General features: G+C 37.7%; 1 protein-coding gene across 6 annotated transcripts in view; it reads right to left on the minus strand.

Annotated features, from left to right (window-relative positions):
• Positions 1-8,650: 8,650 nt before the first annotated feature.
• SUZ12 (SUZ12 polycomb repressive complex 2 subunit) overlaps positions 8,651-27,509 on the minus strand; it is a 45,629-nt gene continuing 26,770 nt past the window's right edge. For all 6 annotated transcript variants that reach the window (XM_072747744.1, XM_072747742.1, XM_072747741.1 and 3 more), the window contains 8 exons: positions 24,377-24,482; positions 20,320-20,497; positions 16,965-17,056; positions 16,601-16,744; positions 15,623-15,780; positions 15,033-15,231; positions 13,943-14,022; positions 8,651-11,028 (listed from right to left, as the gene is read on the minus strand). In XM_072747744.1, the coding sequence (XP_072603845.1) occupies positions 10,683-11,028; positions 13,943-14,022; positions 15,033-15,231; positions 15,623-15,780; positions 16,601-16,744; positions 16,965-17,056; positions 20,320-20,497; positions 24,377-24,482 (1,303 nt within the window). In that variant the 3' untranslated portion in view covers positions 8,651-10,682. The remainder of the gene's footprint in view (positions 11,029-13,942; positions 14,023-15,032; positions 15,232-15,622; positions 15,781-16,600; positions 16,745-16,964; positions 17,057-20,319; positions 20,498-24,376; positions 24,483-27,509) is intronic.

Genomic DNA, 27,509 nt, shown 5'->3' on the forward strand with positions numbered 1-27,509 from the left:
AAGGCAGGTGGCTCTCCCCAATGTGTTGGGCCTCATCCAGTCTGCTATGGCTTAAATAGAACAAAAAGGTGAAGGAAAGTTGAATTTGCTCTCTGCCTATTAGGCCGGGACTTGGATCTCTGCCCTTAGTGCTCCTGGTTCTAGGGCCTTCATATCTGGACTAGAATCTACACCATTGGCTCTCAGGCCTTTGAACTACATCAGCTGCTTTCCTGGGTTCCCAGCTTACAGACAGCAGATCTTGGGACTTCTCCACTTCTATATTCACTTATTTGTCCTGTTTTTCTGGAGAACTCTAACACAGTGCTTTTAAATCTTTGTCAGATAATTCAAATATCTTTGTCAGCCTGGTATTGGCATCTATTGTCTGTCTTTATTAGGTTTGAGATTGTTCTGGTTCTTGGTATGGCAAGTGATTGATTTTCTATTGAAGCTTGGACATTCTGTGTAATGTTCTAAGACTTTGGATCGTATTTAAACCTTCTGTTTCAGGGCAGCCCTGGTGGCACAGCGGTTTGGCACCACCTGCAGCCCAGGGCATGATCCTGGAGACCCGGGGTCGAGTCCCACGTCGGGCTCCCTGCATGGAGCCTGCTTCTCCCTCTGCCTGTGTCTTTGCCTCTCTCTCTGTGTCGCTCATGAATAAATAAATAAAATCTTAAAAAAAAAAAATTCTCTTTCAGCTGGCTTTCTGACACTAGTCCAACATGAAAAGATTGAGGGGGAAGGGCACTGCCTCATTACTACCATGTGGAGTTGGAAGGGTAGCTTCCCCTTGGCCTCCATTGACAGCCAAGAAGAGATGTCTTGTTACTGGTTGCATGAGCATGAGAGTTCAATTCCTTGTGTGATCTCCACTGATGATGCAGTGGGGGTGGCCCCATTACTCTAGGCAGCGGTAAAAGTCTGCACTCTCCATTAGGTTTCTTCTGGCCTTCATATCAGAGAAAGTGAGAGATAACCTTATTACTGCTGGTGGGGGTGGAGGTCCAGGCTCCTCTCTCACCATGGAAGTGGGTGCTTCATTGGTGCCCAGTGGGTGAAAGTTTTTGCCTCTTTGGTCTTTGCTGACACTATCTGGCAGCAGTGTTGGGGTATCTCATTATAGCATCATGAGTGTAGAAGTCTAGGCTCTCCACTTGGCCCTTGCCAGAATGGGACAGGCCAAGGACACAATCTTTTCTGTAGTTGTTACAGTTTACTAGGGCTTCCAACACAAACTTCCACAATCTTTGTGACTTAAACAGCACCAGTGTGGGGCTTGATCCCAGGACCCTGAGATCACGACCTGGGCCAAAACCCAAGAGTTGGATGCTCAACTGACTGAGCCACCCATGTGCCCCTTTCCAGGATTTTTATTTATGCATAGCAGGAGGAAAAGAGAAAGCATGCTGTACTCTATTTTCTCAGAGAAGCACAAATTTTGAAGCTATATAACAGATTTTAATATGAAAAATACAAAAATAGAACAGTAAGTAGAGACAAACAGTAAATACAGTCCTTGTGAGGGGTTTCTCTGTAGAGAGGTTAAAAAGTAAGCATCCGAGGGCCTCTGTTATAATTGAAGGATTAGTCCAAGATCAAGAAATAAAACACACACGGGCGCCGGGGTGGCTCAGTGGGTTAAGCGTCTGCCTTCGGCTCAGGTCATGATCTCAGGGCCCTGGGATGGAGCCCTGCCCCCGGCTGCCTGCTCAGCGGGAACCTGCTTCTCCCTCTCCTGCTCCTCCTGCTTGGGCTCTTTCTCAAATAAATAAAAACTTCTTTTTTAAAAAAGAAGTGAAACATAAGCAGTTATTGGTAACAGCTAGCTATTGTGACAACTGTGACTGACAGAAACAGTCACTTACGCGTCTCCACGGGCTGCACCAGCCACACGTTCCACCTCAGGCGGCGCCCGGACTGCAGTCGCCCCGCCGGCTCCCCCGGCTGCACCTCTCGGTCCCAACTAGTCCAGGGCTGCTGTGTTGGCTTATTCCAGCGTTTCAGTGAAGCGCTTCCTCCGTTGCCTGGGAATCAGTCCCCAAAGGGCGAAAGTTTTGAGAAGTGGAGACCTGGAAACTGCTAACTTTTGTCCCCTTGACTGGTGGTGACTGGCTAAGAACCCTGGGCGGGAGATCCCTGTCCCTCAGGATTGGAAGCCAGTGCCCTGTCGTGTCCTTGCTGCGGCCTGGCCGAGGCTGACGCGATTCCGCTGCCTCTTCATTTGTATGTTGTACATTTTTTTGTCCCTTGAAAACATCCATTCCCGGTCTTCCCGAGCTGGTGTAACACTCAGCTGCGTAACCCACTTCCCTGCTGACCTTGTGGGTATTTCAGTTTGTGATACCGGCTTTCAACTCTCCAGGTTAGAAGCTCCTTGAGGTCCAGTATCTTCCATGGCAGTTGTTCGCAGCCCTGGCTGCACATTACCAATGCCTGGAGAGCTTTTATTTTATTTTTTATTTTTTTTTTACTTTTTATTTTTTTAAATTTTTATTCATTTATGATAGTCACAGAGAGAGAGAGAGAGAGAGAGGCAGAGACACAGACAGAGGGAGAAGCAGGCTCCATGCACCGGGAGCCCGACGTGGGATTCGATCCCGGGTCCTCAGGATCGCCCCCTGGGCCAAAGGCAGGCGCCAAACTGCTGTGCCACCCAGGGATCCCTTATTTTATTTTATTTTATTTTATTTTAATTTAATTTTATTTTATTTTATTAGCTTTTAAAAATAGCAAAAATTCTAATGTAATTGGGGTCAGTGGAGCTCACTCTTTTTTGGGTGTGTGTGTGTGTGTTTTAAGAAACAAAATGATTTTATTTTTATTTTTATTTTTTACCAAAGCAGATTTGGGAGTAACTGCTCCACAGTAACTCAGAGTCAGCCCCCACCATGATTTTTCTGCAAATCTAAATGTGTTCTACTGAAAAGACTGTCCTTTATTCTGAAATAATAAACTTTCTTGCTTTTTTTGGTACTTTCATAAAATGAGAATGCCAGTAGATGTCAATCAGGTTTGACTGTTTTGTTTGCAAATCCTCTTACCAGGCAGAACAAAAAAGTCAGAAATGTGAAAAATGTGTATTACTGGTCTGTGAAGTATACAACTCTTAGGTCGACTCAACACCCTACCTACATTGCCTGATATGCGGCCATCTGAAAAATACTTTTTAAAAATTAAAAAAAAAATTTTTAAGATTTTTATTTGAAAGAGTGTACGTACGCGTGTGTGCGAGTGGGGTGCGAAGGGGGCAGAGGGAGAGAGACAAGCCAACTCTGCGCTCAGCATGGAGCCCAGCATGGGGCTCAATCTCTGATGGTCACAACCTAAGCCAAAATCAAGAGTTGGATGCTCAACCAACGGAGCCACCCAGGCAGTCCCCTGATAAACTCTTTTCAACGAAGACCAGTCTTTTTTAAAAGACAAAAACTGTATTCAGTAAAATAAAACAAACCTCTCATAAAAGCTTTTAATCTCATGGAATTGGATACTGATTAAAACAAAATTGACCTTTCTATGCCGCTTCTATTCATTAATCTTACATAAGGCAACGTTAGAAAACTTGTTTTGTAGAATTAGACTCTGTCTATATAATATCCGGAGACTCTCTCTTCTGTGTTCTTAAAATAGCTGCAGAAGAAGCAAGCTTATACAATGCAGCATGTGATTCTCTCTGGAGGTGAGAACGGAGAATTGAAGTTGGCAACACTGTATGGTTGTAGGAAAGGAAATGGGGATGTTAACCAAGAGCAGTTTACTGCTCTAGGTATCGTTATGAAGGAGGCACTTTAATCTCATTTTACAGTTGAGGAAAACAACTCCGTGTATTTAACTTTTGAATTAACTTTTGAATTTACTTTTTTTTTTTTAATTAACTTTTGAATTTAACATTTTGAATCTGTGAAAGCACCAAAGTTGGCATTCACATCCAAGCCTGTCAAGTCTCAGTTCTTCTTCCACCACTCATGAGGGTAGTGTCCATACCATCCCATGTCCCCCAGGACACAAACTGGAGATTAGATACTTTGGAACAAGGCTTATTGAAAAATAATTGAATGTTTCCCTCTCTAGAATTTAAGATTCATGAGAACAGGAACAGTGTCTGGCTTATTCATCTTTATGCCTAGCTAAGGCAAAAGCCATAGTAAGATAGTAAGACCTCAGGAAGTCCTTAATGAAAAATAAGTCTCCATAACCCTAATTAGGGTTACCTAATTACCTAATTAGGTGACTGTGGTCCTCTTACAAAGCCTCACAGAAGAACCAATCCCACAAATAAGAGAAATAAGGATTATAGACAGAATCCACCTAAAAGAAAAATTTAGTTGGATTAGCACAGAAAGGGGCTAAGATTGATTGGATCCCTGCTGTAGTTGGGGAGTGTACCAGGTGATTCATAAATTTAAGTGTCAAACCAGGTGATTCATAAATTTAAGTGTCAAAATATAAAAAGGTTTTCTTCTGACACCTTTATAACTTCACCCATTCTCTGCAGTTATAAGCAAATATCTGCTCATTCAGAGACAGAAAGAAGGAGTAAAGTGACCCTGATTTTGACCCCATGAGGCCCTGGGAAAATTCTTGAAACATGTTCTGAGACTTTTTTATTCAACACCTCATTCCCAGTGCTTGGGACAAAGTGTTGGTATACATTTAATAGACGGAGAATGGCTGCAGGGGGCAGCATGCTGGAAGAGCAGATAGAAGCTCTTTGGCTCCTGAGAAAGGATGGAGTATCTTGGACACAAATAGATGGAGCGGGATCCTGCGGTGGCTCGGTGGTTGAGCAACTGCCTTTGGCCCAGGGCATGATCCTGGAGTCCTAGGATCGAGTCGGGCTCCCTGCATGGAGCCTGCTTCTCCCTCTGCCTGTGCCTCTGCCTCTCTCTCTCTCTGTGTCTCTCATGAATAAATAAATAAAATCTTTAAAAACAAAACAAAACAAAAACAAATAGATGGGGCACCTGCCTGTGGGTAGGATGGCAGTCCAAAATGGGAAAAGATGGTAAAATGCAGTAGTCTGAGAAGTATCAACCCCGCTCTCTAGAATCAGCTTTATAGCGCGATCCCATGTGACACTTAAGTAACAATTTCCTATTTGTCTCAGAATGTACTTGAGTGGATATTTATTCCTAAAACTCGACCTTACCCTCTTAGGAGCTAGGACGTAGGAACAGAAGACTGTCCAGGAGTTGGACCACAGGCTCCATACTGAGGACACCAGAGTGAATGTTGTACTTGAATTCTGCTGTGACCTGGTACTCCACCTGGTTGGAGGGGGGGACTGTGTACATGAGATAAGGTTGGAAAGATAAATGAGGGATCCCTGGGTGGCGCAGCGGTTTAGCGCCTGTCTTTGGCCCAGGGCGCGATCCTGGAGACCCGGGATCGAATCCCACATCGGGCTCCCGGTGCATGGAGCCTGCTTCTCCCTCTGCCTGTGTCTCTGCCTCTCTCTCTCTCTCTGTGTGACTATCATAAATAAATAAAAATTTAAAAAAATTTAAAAAAAAAGGAAAGATAAATGAAATCAGGTCAGCAAGAATTTTTTTTTATTCTTACAACAACCCAGAAACCATTAATGGTAAGATCTCTGCTTTAATATGGTACTTGACGTAATCAACAGAACCTCATGTGTTTCACTTTTCTAGGAGTGGCATAATGTTATGTTACTTAACTATATAAATTGAATTTTTAGAAACTATTTTTGACAATGAACTTCCTGCTTTACTTAATAGAAATTTACTGTGCTGCAAGCTCTGTGCCAGGCACTTATCCCTTTTGCCTTTTTCACAGTGAGGACATCATCTTTCTTGAACTCTTTTCTATTTTCTGGATTAATTTTTTATTTTATTTATTTTTTAAAGATTTTTTTATTTATTCAGAGAGAGAGAAAGAGAGAGAGAGAGAGAGAGAGAGAGAGACTGAGAGGCAGAGACACAGGCAGAGGAGCCTGACGTGGGACTCAATCCCAGGTCTCCAGGATCACACCTCAGGCTGCAGGTGGCGCTAACCTGTTGCGCCACCGGGGCTGCCCTGTATTAATTTTTTATACTAAATTTTTAAATATAAAAACTTTAAGAATTTAAAATTTTTTTTAAGAATTTAAAATTCTTATAGGTAGTAAATTGAGATCTCAAAAATGGCAAAGTGAAAAGCCTGCCTCTCGTCTGTTTTCTCCAGATATTCTCCCTAAAATGAGCTATTTTTGTGTATTATTTTATTCATTCATTCATTTATTCATGAAATACACACACACACACACAGAGGTTGAGACACAGGCAGAGGGGGAAGCAGGCTCCACGCAGGGAGCCCCACGTGGGACTCGATCCCAGGTCTCCAGGATCAGGCCCTGGGCTGAAGGCAGCGCTAAACTGCTGAGCCACCCACCTGCGCTCTGTATTCTTTAGACATACTCTATAACCTAAGCAAATATAGGCACATATTAATCTTTCAATTAAATTTGGAGCATACTAGAAACCATTGTGTACCTTTTATCTTGGCATTTGCTCCACATTGTTTCACCAAAACAACAAAACAACCTTTCTTGATCCTTTATTGCTGCATAGTATTCCACTTAAATGGATTGTATGAAAAATGTATCCAATTCCCAACCGATGACTTGTCTAATGTTTTCAACAGTGATGACAATTTGTCATTTGGTATATGTTCTGGTTTTCTGTAGGATAACTACCTAATGATGTTATTGTTAGGACAAAGGCTGAATGCATTGTGATTTTGATAGAAAGTACCAGATTGCTCTCTAAACATTGTACCAGGGGATCCCTGGGTGGCTCAGTGTTTTGGCGCCTGCCTTTGGCCCAGGGCGTGACCCCGGATGGAGTCCCGCGTCGGGCTCCCGGCATGGAGCCTGCTTCTCCCTCCTCCGGTCTCTCTGCACCCCCCTCTCTCTTTATGTCTATCATAAATAATAAAAAAAAATAAAAATAAACATTGTACCAATTTTGCCACCAGAAGGGTCTTGAGTGCTTGTTAATATGCCAGTAGTTAAACCTCTTTCTATTGACAGCAAGCTGAATCCATGGGTGTTCTTGCTCATTCCTTTTTCTGGTAACTTTGACTTCTTAGTCTGAGATCATGCTCAATCCTCCCATCCACTCTCCCCAGAATTTTTTTATTCATTTGTTTGAAAGAGGAGCAGGGGGAGGGCCAGAGGAAGAGGGAGCAGCAGACTTCCCACTGAGCAGGGAGCCCAACATGGGTGGCCCTCTCCCCAGAATTCTTAACCTTGCTGGTCTGTGTGCCTTGGCTCCATTTTTCACACACTTTTCACGATAAACCTCTCCAACTCATTTCACGTGTACTCAACACTTTATACCTGTTTCCTATCCTCTCACCACCCTGAAGCTGCCGTCTTCATTTTCCATGCCGCAGGAGGACTACTTCCTTTCTGAAACTATTCCTGGCTTCGTTGCTCCTTTGTCCTGCACGACTGACCGAAGACTACTCAGGCATTTACTTCATGGCAGGTAGTGTCCTACTAGTTGGGTGTTTCACCTAGGCTACAACACTCTCCTAGTGATGGGTTCTTCCTGTGCAGAGCTTTTCCCCTCCCAAATTCTTAGAGCCATGGCTCGCCAAAAACACAGGTTGGTGTCCTATTGCCTGAAATCACAACTCTTAGCACAGCTTTTAAAGCCCTCAGTTAGGGGATCCCTGGGTGGCTCAGCAGTTTAGCGCCGCCTTTGGCCCAGGGTGTGATCCTAGAGTTCTAGGATCAAGTCCCAGGTCAGGCTCCCTGCATGGAACCTGCTTCTCTCTCTGCCTGTGTCCCTCATGAATAAATAAAATCTTAAAAAAAAAAAAGCTCTCAGTTAAAAAAAATAAAACCCTCAGTTCATGTCACCATATACCTAAGCACCAACTAAAACCATGGGCAGTGGGCAGCCACGGTGGCCCAGGGGTTTAAAGCAGCCTTCAGCACAGGGTGTGATCCTGGAGACCCAGGATTGAGTCCCACGTGGGGCTCCCTGCATGGAGCCTGCTTCTCCCTCTGCCTGTGTCTCTGCCTCTCTGTGTCTGTCATGAATAAATAAATAAAATCTTCAAAAAATAAAAATAAAACCATTGGGCAGTACTAAGGTCAGTGAGATGGCTTACAAGAAACCTATAGTGAGCTTTGGAAGCAGAGGCACTCAGCTCAAAGAATACACAAAAGCATGTGACAGGCAACATGCTATTACTAGTAAATAAAGCAAGGGCTGAACTGTCTTCAGCTCCTCTGTAAAGTTTCCCCTAACTCTTCCAGAGTTAACGTCAGCAACTACTAACCTCACAGAATGTTGTATATAACTTTATTATACAATGTCATTTTACTTTATAATTCTCATTTATATCCCACTCTAAGAGCTTTGTGAAGGCCAAGATAAAATCTTTTTCATTAAAAAGAAAAAAATCCACAAAGATGGATAGCTGTTAGGTTAACACTGACATTACTCTGAACTATAAAAATGGTTAAGTATTACCATAAATAACATGGCAGTTGCAACTGATGTTACTAGAACTGAAAGTAGGATTTTTGCATTGATTTTTTAATTTCTTATTAACTGACCAATGGGTGTGCTTTTTCTGGATCCTTACTATCCTAGCCAAATGAAAATTTTAGTACACACATTAACAATGCATAATAATAAAAACCAAAACCAAAACAGAATACAGCTTTTATATTATTGAACTTTATGTACAAAATCATTTGATTTCAAATAAACATTTAATGTAAAAACAAACGTTCTTTTAAACTGAAATTTTTTTTTTACATCTACTGTACCATTCAAATGCTTTATCATCTTACATGATTTCTTCAAAATCTCTTATCAAGGGTACATATAGAAAAGCATTTTTTTATAAATAGAAACAAAGGGATTTTTTCAGCTTTTATTATAAGATGACATAAAAAGTTTACTCAACAGAAGTAATTTCATTACTATTTGGGGGAGGGAATCACCAACTTTTTGTGCAAACAATGCTAGCCTTCTTTTAAGCATTAAGAGCATAACTGCTTAAGAAATGACATAAGCAATAATTCTACACCTACATCTCCCCTAAAATAATCTTTTTTTTTTTTTTACATATGTGCACAGCTTTAGCAAATTAAAGCCCGAGAGAAATGCTCAAGATTCACTATCCAGAGGCATGATCAGAGTTTACTGTAACTCATCATTTAGAGAGCTTACCAATCAAGGAGTCTGTAATGAAAGCTGCAGTTTCCCTCTTTCCTATTTTTCTTAACACAAAAATCAATGACTAAGAACTTAATACTGGATGACAAATCACATCCACACTATTAGTTAAATAGCCTCACAGTTAAACACATCTTAAAAGACCAATCAAATCAGTATTTACATTTTATAAATTTCTGAAGACACCATTAGAAAGCTTATATATCCCTTCATTAAACAAAATAGGGAACTGCATCTGATGGTGGTGGAATGAAATTAAAAAATTAAAAATACCTGTATTTACAGCAGCATTGATCCTTTATAAATAAAGAATATGAAAATGCAATTATCTTTAAGGATAATAAAAAATTGAGGTGATGTTACTCAACCACAGTGCTTGGAGTTGGAATAAAAATCTATTGGTGCTTGTCAATGTGCCAGTAGTGAAACCACTTTCTGTTGGAGAAAATCCAACTGCAAATATGTGCATAAAACACATATATCACAGGGCAAAATTGCTCACAACAATTCAAGTCAGCTTATCTGTATTGGATATTCTAATCATGAAATACATTACAAAGACATCCTTGCAAGAAAAAAAAAAGTTATAACATTTTCTGGTTCATTTTTATAAAATATTTCCTTCCTCGAAAGTGGCATCTTAAAAATCCCAAACTCATTCTTCCCTTGGTTTATAATGAAAAGATGTGGACAGCTGAAATTTCAATGTGATTACCATACTGAAAAAGGAAAAAAAAAAAACCAAAAAACAAACAAAACCACCCCAAAACAGCAAATGTTCAAGTTTAAAACAATATACTGGGTGAGCAATGCAGTAAAAGTATCCACATAAAAACAAAATGGTCAGTAACCTTGTAAGCCAACATGACATTTCACTGTCAACAATATGAAAAACTGACATTTTCTCAAACAGGCATAAGATGAAGAAGTGCTATTTTAAAATTTTAAATGAACCTTTGTAAAGAATTTAATGTTGTAATTTCTCATTCCAAATTGATAAATGATTTCAAACTCAAGGATCAAGGTTTGATTGCAAATAATAATGCAACATAATTTCAAAATATCTTCAGTTTCTAAAAAAGGAATCACACTCCAATTTTCCCTCCCCAAGAAAAGGTTCACAATTACAAAGTAGAAAAATGGCCAGTCACAAATGCAAAAAACATTATAATTTAAATATATGAAATAATTTCTAGTTCAATTCAATATATTTCGTAAGACAATTGCTGAAGTTAAAAATACTTTCTTTGAAGTATTGCTTTTCATGCTCAGAGTGTGTTGTAATGACATCAATGAAATGGACATACATGTAATGCTGCATGACGAAGTGAAGTCGAGCCCTGACACAAATACCCTTGTTGAAATCATTTACTTCATCTAACAGTGCCTGTTTGAAACCTATGATTACAAACAAAAACAAACAAAACTTTTCCTAGAGGCTGAATTCCCTAGAACGCAATTTCAGTGTTTGTCCATAACATGGGGTTGGGTTTTTTCTTTTCAGAGTTTTTGTTTTTTGCTCTGTTTTGAAACCCCTGAGACACCATCTGCTTCCAAAGCTTTCTCTTTTGAGTTAATTTCACTAAATCCATTTGCTGTCCCATTTTGTTCTTCAGTCACTTCTTCATTTGCAGGGGAAGCAGATTCTCCTTTTTCTAATTTTTGTTGCATTTCACGGAGCTTGGTAACAGCTTTATCTATTGACATTATGCTAATAAGATTAAAGTCATGCATGCTGACTAGATGAAGCATGAAGTTTCGACATAAATTCTTCTTAATTATTTTCTGTCCATAGTTTTCTACAAACAGCATACAGGCATGATTCATTTGATTGTCAGCAATAAACCTATTTAATAAAAATAACACAAACATCAATAGTGATATAAAGCATTATGTCAAATGCAACATGGTAACTATGATAGACCAGTAAGTGATGATTTAACAATTAGTAGTGATCTAGTGAATCTGAAATTCCATGACTTGAATGGACTTATCATTTAAAAAACTTAAAGAGATTAACAAAAAAAAAAAAAAAGATTCTATTTATTTGAGAGAGAGAGAGAGAGCTTGAGAGAGAGCACAAGCAGCGGGGAGGGGCAGAGGCAGGAGAAGGAGAAGCAGACTCTATGCTGAACAGGGAGCCCAATGTGGGATTTGATCCTAGGATGTTGGGATCATGACCTGAGCCGAAGGTAGACACTCAACTGATTAAGCCACCCAGGCACCTCTAAAGAGATTTAACCAGAACTTAAACAGATGTCATTTCTGTTTGTCCTAATGAAATGGCATATAGCCGTATTAAAAATAGAGCATTTTCTCCTGCCAGCACCACTCTCATTAACTCTCTACACACACACTTTAGTCTGACATATTTTCCTATTTCAGAAGCAGTGTTCTTTGCATTTTCAGTTCACGGAAAGCCTTTAAAGAAACAAAGATGCCACGTTTGTGACAATATGGATGGATCTTAAAAGCATTATACAAATAAATCTGACAGAAGGACACTAAGTCTCACTTATATGCAGAATCTGAAAAAACAGGTGACTTGGTTGGAGTGTGCGACTCTTGATCTCTGGGTCATGAGTTTGAGCCCCATGCTGGGTATAGAGATTACTTTTTTTTTTTTTTAAAGATTTTATTTAGACACACACACACACACACAGAGAGAGAGAGGCAGAGACACAGGCAGAGGGAGAAGCAGGCTCCATGCAGAGAGCCCGACATGGGACTCGATCCAGGGTCTCCAGGATCATGCCCTGGGCTGCAGGCAGCGCTAAACCACTGCGCCACAGGGGCTACCTGGGTGTAGAGATTACTTAAAAAAAAAAAAAAACAATAACAAAACTCACAGAAAAAGAGAAGATTTGTGGGTACCAGAGGCAGAAAAGTGGGGAAAGGGGAGATTGGAGGAAGGTGTTCTAAAGGTACAAACTTCCAGTTATAAGATAAATAAGTACTAGGAATATAATGGACAGAAAACATGAGGATAATATCTAACACTGTTCTGTATGATATACAGGAAAGTTGTAAAGAAAGTAAATACTGAGAGTTCTCAATGAAAGGAGAAAAGGAGAAAATAAGTTTTTTCTTTATTCTTTTTATCTGTATGAGAAAATGTTAGCTGAATCTATTGTAATCATTTCACACAATGGATGTAAATCAAACCATCATATGGCATGCCTTAAACTTACACAGTGATGTGTGATGTATGCCAATGATTTTTCAATGAAACAGAAAAAAAAGCTACATTAAAAAAAAATTGAAGATGTCACAACAAATGTGGTACAGTGTGGTTGTGTTGCTAGAAATCAATTATAGTGTACCCACAATGAATAAAAGTTGAAAAAATCAAATTAAACCAAACAGAATGCCTGCTCAGTTACCTACTGAAACTGAGAGTCCAATAAAGTCTTTAAGGCCTGCCTACGGATATTTTCAAATTCAAAGTTTACCCAACTACTTGCCACTTTATAATGCTAGTAGTATATCATGAACCCAAAATAATTGTTATGCTAACAGAATTAGATCAAGGAATGAAAATGGAAATCAATAAATAATAGTAGGACTAAAATTCCATCTAAAGCTGACTTATCAGGACAAAAGAAAAAACAGACTTAACCTGAGCTTCCACATACATACATTACTCAGTTAACTGAGTTTTAATGACTACACCAGGGGTCAGGCAAACATTTTCTGTGAAAGACTAGATAAGTAACCATTTTATGCTTTGCAGACCATATACGATCTGTGGTCTTCCTTTTTTCCCTGCCAATCCCCTAAAAATGTGAAGACTATTCTTAGCTTGAGGCAGTATACAAAAAAAGGCGATGGCCCATGCACCTCAGATGGGCTGGAAATTATGCACCAAGAATTGGTGCATACTCCCTAAGAGTAAAGAAACAAAAGTGCTTCTTACCATTTATTTTATTCATTTATTTCATTATAAATGAAAAAAACCTTGGCTGCTTGCATTACAAAAGAAAGCCTTAAATGAATATCTAATAATAAGATATATAGAAGAAAAATCTGTGTATTGACAGGCAAATAGTTTACACAGGGAAGGAGGCAGATCTGTAGGAAAAACAATGTTTTGGAAGGTAGATAGCCACAATGGCACAAGAACTTGTTCTACCATGACCTCTATGCAACGGTAGTAAGAAATCAGAAGGCATTTATTATATTTTATTCTCCAGAATTATACAATTTTCAAAAATTGTGGTAAAGTGCGATAAAAGTAATTTTCAGGATTTCCAGGCATGAAGCAAGGGACATATTTGTCTAATCTTTGGCAATAAAAGAAATGAAAATTAGGTAATTAAAAAAAGGGTTAGGTTATTTAAAAAATTTTCATTTTTCCTATTAAAACTGGAAACTATTGTTAGAGCTGACACTTTTCTTTTTTTTTTTTTTTTTACCTTTTTTCTTTATGCAGTTACAATACTCTGGATTAGGGTAATATTTAGAGCACACTGTATCTAAGCTAATGGAATTTTATTTTATTATTATTTTTGAGGGTGGGAGAGGGAGAATCTTAAGCAAGCTTCACACTGAGTGCAGAGCCCCACAACTGGGCTCAGTATCATTATCCTAAGATGATGACGTAAGCTGAAATCAAGAGTTGGACAACTTAACCGACTGAGCCACCCAGGCAGCCCTAAGCCAATGAAATTTTAAATAAGATTCAAACATAGATTTATAGAATGTGAAGTGGCAACAAGAGCATAAAGGAAATGGAGTATTTAAATTTAGAAATACCCTACCCATGTTTCATGACATGGAGATTCCACAGTTTCATCACTTCTTTCTCTCCTTCATTAACATCAGAAAACTCCTCAATTTGCTTAAAAAAAAAAAAAAAAAACACAAAAAACTATTAGTATAGAATAAACAAAATTGATATTTCTAAGAAAATTATCAGAATGTCAAAAACAATTTTTGTAAATAACAATATTATAACTTATTTATACAACAAAGTGGCAAAATCAAATGACTTTTATTTCTTATTTATTTATTTTTTAAGATTTTATTTATTTATGCATGAGAGACAGGCAGAGGGAGAAGCAGGCCCCAAGGACGGAGCCTAACATGGGACTCAATCCCGGGTCTCCAGGATCACTCTCAGGGCTGAAGGCGGCACTAAACCACTGAGCCACCAGGGCTGCCCTCAAAGGACTTTTAAACAGTAATTTTCTTTTTATTTTTTTAAGATTTTAATTATTTGGGCAGCCCTGGTGCCTCAGTGGTTTAGTGCCGCCTTCAACCCAGGGCCTGATCCTGGAGACCCAGGATCGAGTCCCACATCGGGCTCCCTGCATAGAGCCTGCTTCTCCCTCTGCCTGTGTCTCTGCCCCTCTCTCTCTGTCTCTCATGAATAAAAAAAATAGTAATAATAAAAGATTTTAATTATTTACTTGACACAAACAAGAGGAGTGGGGGAGAGAAAAGCAAGCTCCCTGCCAAGCAGGGAGCCTGATGAAAGGCCCAATCCCAGGACCCCAAGATTAGGACCCGAGACAAAGGCAGACATTTAACCGACTGAGATACCCAGGTGCCCCTTAAGTAGTAATCTTAAAGGGAATCTCTAAGTTATGAAGTAGTTACCTACTTCCAAAAAAAAAAAAAAAAAAAAAAAACATGATATAAAATCACAAGAAGAAAATCTTTATGTCCTTCCGCTGTTTAAATGACACAACTACAAACATTGTGGATTTCTGAATTCCTTCATTTAGAACAGGCTCCTTTACACTAATTCAAGAGTTTAATTTGAATTAAACTAATAATTTTTAAACATGAATCACTTCATTTTAAGATTCTAAAATCACAGTCAATGGTGATAATAGTAATACTCACTGTAATGGTTTTTTCTCTTAGCCATTCAGGATCTTTTTCATCTTCACTATCTACTTCCATTTCTTGTGGACGGAGAGGTAAACAAGTATCACTATGGAAATATAGACGATTGTGTCCACTACTGTATGTTCGCTGCTGTTCTACTTCTCCATCTTCAGATTCAAGAAATTCAGACATGCTTGCTTTTGTTCGTTTTGGTCTGATAAAAAGAAAGGCTGATGTAACATTAAGTGACAGGGATAGGGTTCTTTTTCACACCTCTCAGAGTATATTCCTCTTCTGGCACAGGTTCCTACCTAGGCATGCACACAGTAACTTCCACTGGGAGAATTCTTTAATCCTTCTAACCACTGTAGCAGTGGTGACATTAATATTTAAAACATGAAAAAGTTCTAAAGAAGAAGTGAGAAAATCACTACAGAGACTGCGGAGGGTTATAAAGCAGTATACAATCCCAGACAGTTAGCTAAATAATAATTTGAAGTAATGATTCCCACCCTAAACAGTAGCTCTGTCTAGCCCTCCTTTGTGCCTCCAGCATCAATGAAAGTCAGATAATAGGTTTTTTTTTGTATGACCTTTTAACCTACCTGCACACAAGAATGTGTGTAATAGGTGTTCTTTTTACTGGTCCATTACGACTAAAAGCAAATCCAGGTTGGCGATGAATATCCTGAGGATTTCCTGCATAGGAGCCATCATAACACTCATTGATAGAAACATCTATCCTAGCACCTTTTGGATGATACTGCAACAAAAATGGCAAGATGCTTAGAATAAGGAAATATTAATTATCCCTACCCTAAATACCTATCACTCTAATTAATTAATTAAAAAGGATTTGTGGCTCTTAATGTTTTGAAAACTAAAATAAGCCACACACACCGGAATGGTGAAAGGGAAGTCAGAAGATCTGGAGTCAAGAATATTTGTGTTAAAATCCTGGCTATGACATTTATTGGCTTGGTGACTTTATACAAATTATTCTTGTTTTGAGTAAGAAGAAACTACTACTTAATTCAAAGAGCTGGTGTGAGGATTATGTAAGTCAGTACAGGTGCACTATGCAAATATGTGTAAAAGGTATCACCATAATTCATGCATTTAGCAATCTATCAAATGCAAATAGCAATCTATCAAATGCAAAGATTTTGGCATTTTGTGCAGAAGCACAGTTTGTTATTTTTAAATTCCAGTATCGTTAACATACAGTACTGTATTAGTTTCAGGTGTACAACACAGTGATTCAACACTTCTATACATTACTTGGTGCTCATCATAGTAAGCGTACTCTTAAGGCAGCATAGGTTTTTTTTTTAATGATTTTTTTTTTAACATTTATTTGAGAGCTAGAGACAGACAGAGAGCAAGAGTGAGGGAAAGGGGCAGAGGGGGAGTGAGAAGCAGACTCCCCACTGAGCAAGGAAACCAACTTGGGGCTCAGTGTCATAACCTTGAGCCAAAGGCAGATGCTTAACTAACTGAGCCACCCAGGCGCCCCAAGAAGCAGTTTCTGAAATTCAGATTGTCATATATTATTAGTAAGAAAAATAAGAAAGGTTACTCACAACATAATTGAAGATAAATCTGCTGTGGCAGAGTTTAAGATGCTTGAGTAAACTATAAAGTTTGCGGCAGTTCAGAGTACACCACGGGCAATGTAGGTCATCTCTTGCTTCAGTTTGCTGTCTTGTATTGTTGTTATAAAGGAACTTTAAAATAACAAAAATCAGAAAACAGCAAATATCCAATTTAAACATCTCAAGATATTTTATTTCAGTATCACCTTTAGAAATAGTTAAAACAATTTAAAAAGAGAAAACCAAATTAGAGACATTCTTTTCATTTAAATATGCCAAAGTATTTCAGATGCAACATGCAAAAACAAAGGTATTTCATGATTACTTAAAAAAGAAGGGCCAGCTATATTACCTGATAAAATATTCTTAATTTTTGCCGGTTTTCATTTGAAGTATCTTTTTCTTTTCTTGTTTGCAGGTCTGTATTCAATGATTCTTTAACAGCTGAAAATATATACTTTTATATTTAATGCACATACCTGCTTATAAAAAGTGAAATAGTATATCTTATAAAACTAATTAAACATTAAAGCTTTTAAAGAATTCTATTTATGGTACTTAACACAATTTTTTAAATTTAATTTTTTAAAGATTTATTTATTTGAGAGAGAAAATCAGAGAGCACGGGCACACATGTGCCACAAGTTGGAGGGGGAGAGAATCCAAAGTAGACTTCACATTCAGTGCGGAGCCCTATGCAGGTCTCAGTCTCATGACTCTAATCATGACCAGAGCTCAAACCAAGAGTCAGACACTTCACTGACTGAGCCACCCAGGTGCCCCACTTAACACAATTTTTGTTCTCATCCTCAAGTCATTAAGGTCTTACTGGCAGGAGCCATGTTTTCTTTTTAAGAAACCATCTCTGGGCAGCCTGGGTGGCTCAGCGGTTTAGCGCTGCCTTCAGCCCAGGGTGTGATCTTGGGGTCCTGGGATTGAGTCCCACATTGGGCTCGCTGCATGAGCCTGCTTCTCCTTCTGCCTGTGTCTCTGCCTCTCTCTCTGTGTCTCTCATAAATAAATAAATAAAATCTTAAAAAAAATAATGATTGTATTAGTATCACTCCAAATCCAAAAGATGGCTATTAATAATTTTGATATATTTCTTTACAGACTTAATTTCTTTCTCAGTTTCAAAACACTTACCTATTACCAGAGTATTTTAAGAAGTACCCAGACCACAATTTACTTGGGAATCTTTGCCCATTTTTTTCTTTTAAAGATTTTATTTATTTATTCACGAGAGACACAGAGAGAGGCAGAAACACAGGCAGAGGGAGAAGCAGGCTCCTTGAGGGGAACCCGATGTGGGACTTGATCCTGGGACTGTGGGATCAGGCCCTGAGCTGAAGGCAGCTGCTTAACCAAGGAGGCACTCAGGTGTGCTTCTTTGCTCATTTCTTAAATTTTATTATTATTATTATTATTTTATTTATTTATTTATTTATTTATTTATTTATTTATTTATTTATTTATTTATTTATTTATTAATTAATTATAGGAACACAGTGAGAGAGAGAGGCAGAGACACAGGCAGAGGGAGAAGCAGGCTCCATGCACCGGGAGCCTGACGTGGGATTCGATCCCGGATCTCCAGGATCGTGCCCTGGGCCAAAGGCAGGCGCCAAACCGCTGCGCCACCCAGGGATCCCTCTTTGCTCATTTCTTAAGTCTCTTTGACGTAACAGAAAATTGCACACAATGAATGGACATGAGTGGTCAATGTCAAAGACAGTTGTCTTTTTTTTTTTTAAGGATTTTATTTATTTATTCATGAGAGAGAGAGAGAGAGAGAGAGAGGAAGAGACACAGGCAGAGGAAGAAGCAGGTTCCATGCAGGAAGCACAATGTAGGGCTCAATCCTGGGACTCCGGGATCATGCCCTGAGCCAAAGGCAGATGCTCAACCGCTGAGCCACCCAGGAATCCCTTTTTTTTAAAAAAAAAATTTATTTATTTATTCATGAAAGAGAGAGACAGAGAGGCAGAGACACAGGCAGAGGGAGAAGCAGGCTCCATGCAGGGAGCCCAATTTGGGCCTTGATCCCAGGACACTAGGATAATCCCTGAGCCAAAGGCAGACGCCCAACTGCTAAGCCACCCATGCATCCCAAAATCAGTTTTCTCACTAAAATATGGTGAAACTTGTTAAACACATACGTATTACCCCCACCAACTAGGGCCCCTTGGAATATGTGCTCAGGGAAGAGAGTGTGAAAACAATAAATATGACTACTTTCATTAAAAACAAATAGGGGGGATCCCTGGGTGGCAGGGATCCCTGGGTGGCGCAGCGGTTTAGTGCCTGCCTTTGGCCCAGGGCACGATCCTGGAGACCCAGGATCGAATCCCACGTCGGGCTCCCGGTGCATGGAGCCTGCTTCTCCCTCCGCCTGTGTCTCTGCCTCTCTCTCTCTCTCTGTGACTATCATAAATAAATAAAAATTAAAAAAAAAAACAAAAAACAAAAAACAAAAAAAACAAATAGGGGAGCCTGGGAGGCTCAGGTCATGATCTCAGGGCCCTGGGATCAAGCCCTAAGTCAGGCTCCCTTCTCAGCAGAGTCTGCTTCTCTCTTTCTGCCCCTCCCCTCATGCATGCTAACACTCACTCTATCTCTCCCTATCTGTCTCTCAAATAAATAAAATCTTTAAAGAAATGGCACCCCAGAGGCAAGGAGTACACTCAGCACCCACATCTTGGGTGGTTTTTTTTTTTTTTAGATTTTATTTATTTATTCATGAGAGACACACAGAGAGAGGCAGAGACACAGGCAAAGGGAGAAGCAGGCTCCTTCAGGGGAGCCCGATGTGGGACTTGATCCTGGGACTGCGGGATCACACCCTGAGCCAAAGGCAGACACTCAACCGCTGACCCACCCAGGCCAAGACAGTGGTCTTAAGCTTTGTCTTCTTTAAATAGAGTTGGATAAAAACGTACAGATGCTCTCACTTGAAGGCAGTGTTCTTATGAGGCAGATACAACATGACAAACAGAACACTACAGCTCACCTGGGCCTTAACTCAGCAGAATTATCTCCATTTATAAGTGTTTTTCCTCTAAAAATTTACTGCAAAATTTAACCTGGTAAAATTCAAGTTATGATGATACTTTTCTAGCCCTAAAACTGTAAAAAACACTCTGAAATACTAATTCAGTTCTAAAACATATACAAATCTTTATATGAATTATAAAAAAGCATACAGTTCTAAAACTCTTTATATATCTGCAGTTCCAAAATCTAAAAAGGTATGAAAACCAACTGTTTTTCTCATGAGCTTAAGAGAAATTTGGTGGAAAAAAACTTGTCCTAAATTGACATGAAGCTATCTATAGACTTCGTTTGGAGGGGTTACATAACACATGATACGTAACATACTATATATATATATACACTATGCATTTCATCATGGTTTTAAAGTTAAAAAAATTCCCAGACACATCTGCACAAAACATAAAGAACTGCTTATATTTCCCTAGGAATAATTATTAGAACAAAAGGAAAACAAATGAATCTGAAGCCAAGTCCTAATTCTGCAAAGCACTATTATTATTATTATAATCATAAAGTTTGTTTATTTTTTTGGTAGCCTCTACACCCAATGTGGGGCTCAAACTCACAATCTCAAGATCAAGAGTCTCGTGCTCTTTCAACTGAGCCAGCTGGTGCCCCTGCAAAGCATTATTTTGATAGCAATGTTTTCTTACCTATAGTCTGAGTGGGTTTAACTGAACCAGGCTTGTTTTCTTGATGAAGACTCTCTGAATTTCTAGTGGCAAGAGGCTTGGCAATAGGAGCTGTAGATTTATCATTGGTCTCTCCTGTCCAACGAAGAGTGAACTGCAATGTAGGTCCCTGAGAAAATGTTTCAAATGGAGGCAGCCTCTAAAAAAGAAAACATGAAAAGAGTGAAGGTTTCACATAATGAATTGAAAGAAATTACAGAACAAAAGAAACCTCCTGATTATCTATTATGATAAATTAATGTGGATTTGAAAGCCTACAATGCCTTCATTGGGAAGGAAGAATATGGCCAGGGAAGGAAAGCACATATATGGGCTCAAGACAGACTGAAGTACTGGAGAGCTCAGGTTGCCTAAAGTGGCAGCCACTTAACAGCAGGGATGAATTGTCGCCAAGTGCAAAGTGCCAGCATAGCCAGATTTTCAGATTTTTTTTCAAAAGAAGTCAGGAATCCAAGTTCACATGGGAGACCTTCCTATTCTTACATGTTGGTAATCAATGAGAAATGGCTTTAAAAAGAAAAAGAAAAACCTGTGGTAACCAAAGCTTGCCAGTTGGCAACCAGTTAGATGACCAACTACTTTGTTTTTGTAAATTGAACACTAAGAGCAATTAGTAATTTTCCCTGACTTCTTCAGCTTCAATGACAACTTCCCCTGTTCTTCCTGTTTGGGTTCTGGGACTCTGAGCTATTTTGGCTTTCCACCACAACCTCTAATCACTTATGAGAAGACTCTACTCATTGTCTCATTAATTCCTAGCTAACATTTAGCCATCTACCCTAATTAGTCACCTATCTATGGATGTACCTTATTAGGCTGATGATTCCAAATTGATCCTCCATTCTTTTATACTTAAGCTATAAAACTTTTTTTTTTTCCTTAAGCTATAAAACTTTGTACCTCAACTACCTCTTGGACATTGCCACTTGAATGACATTAATGTTGCCTTGAACTAAAATATGTTTAGACATGAATCTATTCTCTTTCCTTCCGAGGTATAATTAATTTTGTTCATATTATCATTCCTATTATTGACTCTAACCTAAAAACTTCAGAATTACATCTGGCCCCTATTTTTCTTTTTGTTTCTCTTATATAATCACTAAGTATAGATCTCTACTACCTTATTACTAAAGTATCTCAGCAGCTCTCCTCCTTCTATTTTTACTTCTCAATTCATACAGAATAAATTTTCAATAATCCAATAATCTTCTGAAAGACTGCATTCATGCTATTCCACAGAAACCTGTTTATTTTACTGCCATACAAGCCTAAATTCCTACAACTTTGTTACAAATCATTCTTTTTAAACTATAATTTTGGACAGGAATGAAATAAAAGTGTGTTTTTATAAATTAGTTTTGAAAAAAGTGTCTCCATATATGTAAGTATTTATCTCATAAAAATACAATGCATAAAGATACATGTACTAGTATATTTACATTTGTGAAAATGTAAAAAAATTAATATAACTGAATTATCCATTAAAATAGCATTAGTTACTTAATAAATTATGGGACATTTATTTAGAAGAATACCACAAAGCTTCTTAAAAAAAATCTAAATGCTCTAACTTTAAAAGGATATCCATTTCATATTCCTTCAATTTCTTGGGAAAAACCAGTAACTCACATTATAGAATACTTATTTTCTTTAGGGCACCCCGGGTGGCTCAGCGGTTTAGTGCTGCCTTCAGCCCAGAACGTGATCCTGGAGTCCCGGGCTCCCTGCATGGAGCCTGCTTCTCCCTCTGCCTGTGACTCTGCCTCTCTCTCTCTCTCTCTCTCTCTCTCTCTCTCTCTGTGTCTCTCATGAATAAATAAAATCTTTAAAAAACAACAGCAAAAACAAAACCAAAACCAAAACCAAAAACACCCACACACCTTAAACTTTAAATAAGAAATTTAAGGGCAGACCGGGTGGCTCATCAGTTTGGTGCTGCCTTCAGCCCAGGGCCTGATCCTGGGGACCCAAGATCGAGTCCCATGTCGGGCTCCCTGAAGGGAGCCTGCTTCTCCCTCTGCCTGTGTCTCTGCCTCTCTCTCTCTCTCTGTGTCTCTCATGAATAAATAAATAAAATCTTAAAAAAAATTTAAAACAATGAACACCCGCATGAAATTCAAACACTATTGATAAGTATATAAAAAAATAAATTTAAAATTCCACCACCTAGAGGAAACCACCATTAACTTTAGAAAAGTAGAAAAAAAAATTTTAGAAAAGTAGAAATATGTATATTATTAAAGTAAAACTAATTGTTTTAGTTTTTTTTTACTAATTTATTTTACTAAAAACTAAATACCATGGAAATCTTCGTGTCAAAGTATTGTTCTTTTTAATGACTATTTTTTTAGATTTAAGGTATTTCCGGTTTCTCACTATTTTTGACAAGACCTGTTACCCACATCTTTTCAGTTACTACACCTCATGACAACACTGAGGAAATGGGCTTGACTGCTAATGCCTATACACACAATTTAAAATGTCATCCATGTTTCCAGTCTGTCCTCCAGTAAGGCTGTCCCCAGTTATTCTCACAGTGAAGCATTATGTGAGACTATGTGTCCTCACATCTCCAACTAGAAACTGCCAAACTTTTTGTCAAACCAGTAAAGTACTATCTTTGATTTTGTTTACACATCTTTGAATACTAATAAGGTTGAATATCTTTTTAAAAGCTTGCTAGTAATCTACAATTGCCTCAAGAATTGTCTGATTGCTCTTTAACCATTTTTCTAATTAGATTATTTTTCTTGTTGGTTTATAAAATGATACATTGTATTAGCTTTTTGTATGTTAATTTTTTCCCAGCTTATCATCTGCTTTTAATTTTAGATTTTTGTAGTGGAGAAATGACTCACTTTCGTAAGTTATTTTACACTTTGTTTTGCATTATACTTATAAGGGCTTTCTGCACACTAAGATTGTATTAATATTCACCTACATTTTTTTCTGAAGTTATGTAATGTTAATGTTTACATTTCATGTATGAGTCTTTTGGGATTTATGAGGTCTAAGTTTATTTCCAGATGGCTAGAGACCAGTTCTTTCACAATGAATGAGAAGTCTTTCCCACACAGATCTAATACCAATTTTATCACAGACTAAAATCCAAATGTACATGAAACTACTTTAAAAACAATGCTTCCTAAAAAAAAATAAAATAAAATAAAATAAATAAAAAATAAAAATAAAAACAATGCTTCCTCTATTCCTATGTTTATTATACCATACAATTTAAGTTCTATTTATCTTTACAGTATCGTTTACTGTTAAGTAAACATTCTTAGAAAACTTCTACAATATTCTTTACTATTAATTACATACTATTATATGCCTACATGAACTTGAGACTAATTTTAAGGCTTAAAAAACTCCTAGGATTTTGCTTGTGATGGCACATATTTGGAAATAAATGACATCATGATTCTGTTGAGTCGGCCTACCTAAGATAAGAAATGTATTTATTCTTTAACAAGTCTCTTTAAAAAGTTACTTTAATTATGATTCATCCAAGTTCTGAAGATTTCTTGACAAATGTATTACTAGTCATCGCATGTTGCCTGCTATTACCATCAACAGGATTTACAGTTTGTTGTTGTTTTTTAATTCAAGTTAGTTAATACATAGTGTAGTACTGGTTTCAGGTACAATAGTAGTTAACATTTATTGAGCACTTATTTTATGCCAGGCACGGTGGTAAGCATATTTCATTATTTCATTTAATCCATCAATTCTATGCCTCATTTTCCAGATGAGAAAACTGACACACAAAAGCTTAAAAAACTTGCCAGAATGCCACATAGCTAGGAGTGGAGATTTGAACCTGGCAGTCTGGATCCAAGGACAGTGCTTTCCATTGAATACTCTGACTAGGTAATTTTTACTTGTGTATTTCAAAGTATAAAAACAAAGGACTCTTTTACTTCCAACATAAATTTGCATTTGGAAAAGAAAACATCAATCAAAAATGGGAGTTCATGACTATAACGTGCTCCACCTTCTAAGTAGTCCATACCTTCCCATCAAGAATAGTCTCCCATGTTGCTCTTTTCTTGCTTATTGGACATTCTTCCATTTCCTGCATGGCTACTTCATATTCCCCATCTAAAAGCTGTAAGCGCCTGTTAGACAAACACATACACTTTAAAGTAACCTGTGTATTACTGTAAGTACATTAAATTCTACATCTTTAGATTTATACTAAAAAGCAGTTAATTAAATTTATAAACTAGCTTACATACCCAACAGAATTTTGAAATATACCTACTCTCCATTCCTGACAAAAGCAATTTTAATGATCTGCACTAAGAACTATTATTACTAAAGAATTATTTCATTATTGTAGATACTCAGACGTAATTTATCATACTAAAGTATAATAGATGCCTAAATTCTCAAAACTTGGTAAATTTTAAACATTAAGTATAAAGCACAAGAGTAAGCTTTATACTTTAAAAAAAATGGTATAAAAAGCGTTCGAATACTTGGCTTAGGTAACCACTAAGAATTATGCCTCTGTTATTTCTAACTATTGAAAATACTTGAACTAGAATTCTTGAGTTTCATTCATGACCAGTAAACTTGATGATTATGATTCTGGTAACTATAAGATCCTAGGGGCACCTGGCACATATAGGTGCTCAATAAACATTTCATGGATGAATAAATGAATGAAATACCAGTTGAATCAAAGAATTATGCCCATACTCACAATATAGTTTTTTTTCCCACAATATAGTTTTAATGTATGTGTACATATATGTGTGTGTACATACAGCTTATTATTTTTTTCATTCCTTTAAACACTGGTAACACTACTACCCTAAACACCATTCTTCAACCATGCTCAACAATTAATTTTATGTTGCAAGAATCTGGCTTTTCTCCATCAGTCTTGGAACAGTTCTGTTTGGTGATAACAGCTAACATTTATTGAGTGCTTACTATGTGCCAGGCATTATTTGAAAGACTTCACTTTTCATTTAATCTTCCCAACCTATGAAATAGATTATTCTACTTTTCAGAAGAAGAAACTGAGGCAGAGAGATTAAGCAGCTTGCCTTAAGATGACATAGTAAATAGTGCTAGCAACTGAATCTGGGTAGTATGTCTCTGAGTCTGATTGTAACACCAAATGATTTTGAGACTTAAGAATTTTTGTCTCTATGCTGTGCACCTTGAATTTATTCTACTTCAACAGTACAGCAGTAAAGCTATTCAACTTAACATTTTAAAAAGCTATTTATATGTATTTGTATAGGTAATAACACATCCATATATTTCTAAACTGAAACGATGCTTCCCTCATGCATTTACATGGCTACATAATATTCTATTTTATAGTCGTACATTTGATAGCTACAATCCAATTTACTCTCCTACCTGTAATGCATGAGGAGGCCCTTTTTTCCCCACAGCCTCATCAACAGTGCTTTATCAGTTTTTTGATCTCTGCCAAACTGGTAAGTGAAAAAATGACATCTCAGTGTACTTTTAAATGTTTTAGATGTCTTATCTTTTAAATGTTTAAAAATCACATATATTTTCCTTTTTTGTAACCATTTTTATCTCTTGCTCATTCTTCTATTGGGCTGTGGTAGTTTTCTTAATGAGGATGATCTTATTATATTAAAGAAATGAGACATCAATCTATAGTATGAATTGAAGTTAGTTCTCCCTTGTCATTTTATTTTTTACTTAGCTTATGAGGACTTCCATTGTTTTCAGAATACGTTTTTAATTTTGCTCATTTTTTTTCATACTTTTCCTATATGGCTTTTGAATTGTGGTCATTCTTTAAGGAGACTTTAACTTCTCTGAGACTATAAAAAGAACTTTTTATACATCTAACTCCTCAGATCTTGGGTTGTAAATACTTTTCCTCCATTAAAAGGAATCAAGCTAGGAGCACCTCACTGGCTCAGTCAGAAGAGCATGTGACTCTTGATTGTGGGGTTGGGAGTTCAAGCCCCATGCTGGGTGTAGAGATTACTTAAAAAAATAAATCCACACTAGGTATAGAGCCTATCTTAAAAAAAAAAAAAAAAAAAGGATGGGGGTTGGGGGGCTGTGGTGCCTGGGTAGTTCAGTTAGGCATCTGACTGTTGGTTTTGGCTCAGGTCATGATTTCAGAGTTCAGAGATCAAGCCCAACCCCCATGTCAGGGACCACATTGAACAAAGCCTGCTTGAGATTCTCTCCCCCTCCCCCTTTGGCTCTTCCCTCAATGCACTCACATGCTCTCAAGTAAGTAAAATCTTAGGAAAAAAAAAAAAAAGAAAAAAGAAATAAAGACTAAAGAAATGGCCAATTCTAGAGCAGAAGTAGGAGAGAGAGAATGTAAGCCTGGAATATCTTACTATTCAGAAAATAAGGAAAAACAAACAAAAAATAAATAAAAGTAAAAAAAAAAAAAAAAAGACATAAAGGACCCTGTTTAGAGGGGCTTCTCCTGATTAAATTTGGGACAATTTGAACATTAAAATGAGTAACAACATGAGCAGATTAAAGAAGAATGGATAAAAATGGAATTTGTTACTGATTAAGAAAAAAAATTAAATTACTGATAAAAAAATAAGTGGAGGAAAGGAATGCTCTTCTAATATATAGAAAAAATGTCAATAAAAATGGAAGAAATGATAGAATGTTAACATTCTGGCAATTGCCATACAAATAATTTTTTCAAGCAAGAGTCACTGATGGATGCTAAACTACCGGGGTTAAAGGTTGTTGGGGAGAAAATGGACCCAGTTGAAACTGAGATTACCACAGAGTTTATGTATTAATTAAAGGGAAAAGATACTGTTACAATAGAGAAATATGACCACCACCTTAACCAAGTAAGTGATCAAACCCAATTTTACCTGTGTCTGTGATGTACACAAAGAACACATCACCCTTCAGTGTATCCTGTCCAAAATATTTAACCTAATTCTACTCCTTAACTAAGAGATTTTGTAAAACTATAGGCCTGTACTTTTAAAAAGTGCCACAAAGAACAAAAAGAGAAAGATACACACTCATACATACAGAAAACAAACAAGTGGTTGCCAGAGGAGAGTGTGGGGGGTTAAACATAATAGATGAAAGAGGGGGGTACGTGGATGGCTCAGTCAATTTAACAGTCTGCCTTCGGCTCAGGTCATGAC

The sequence above is a fragment of the Vulpes vulpes genome, chromosome 2 (assembly GCF_048418805.1).
Source record: "Vulpes vulpes isolate BD-2025 chromosome 2, VulVul3, whole genome shotgun sequence".
NCBI classification, from domain to species: Eukaryota; Metazoa; Chordata; class Mammalia; order Carnivora; family Canidae; genus Vulpes; species Vulpes vulpes.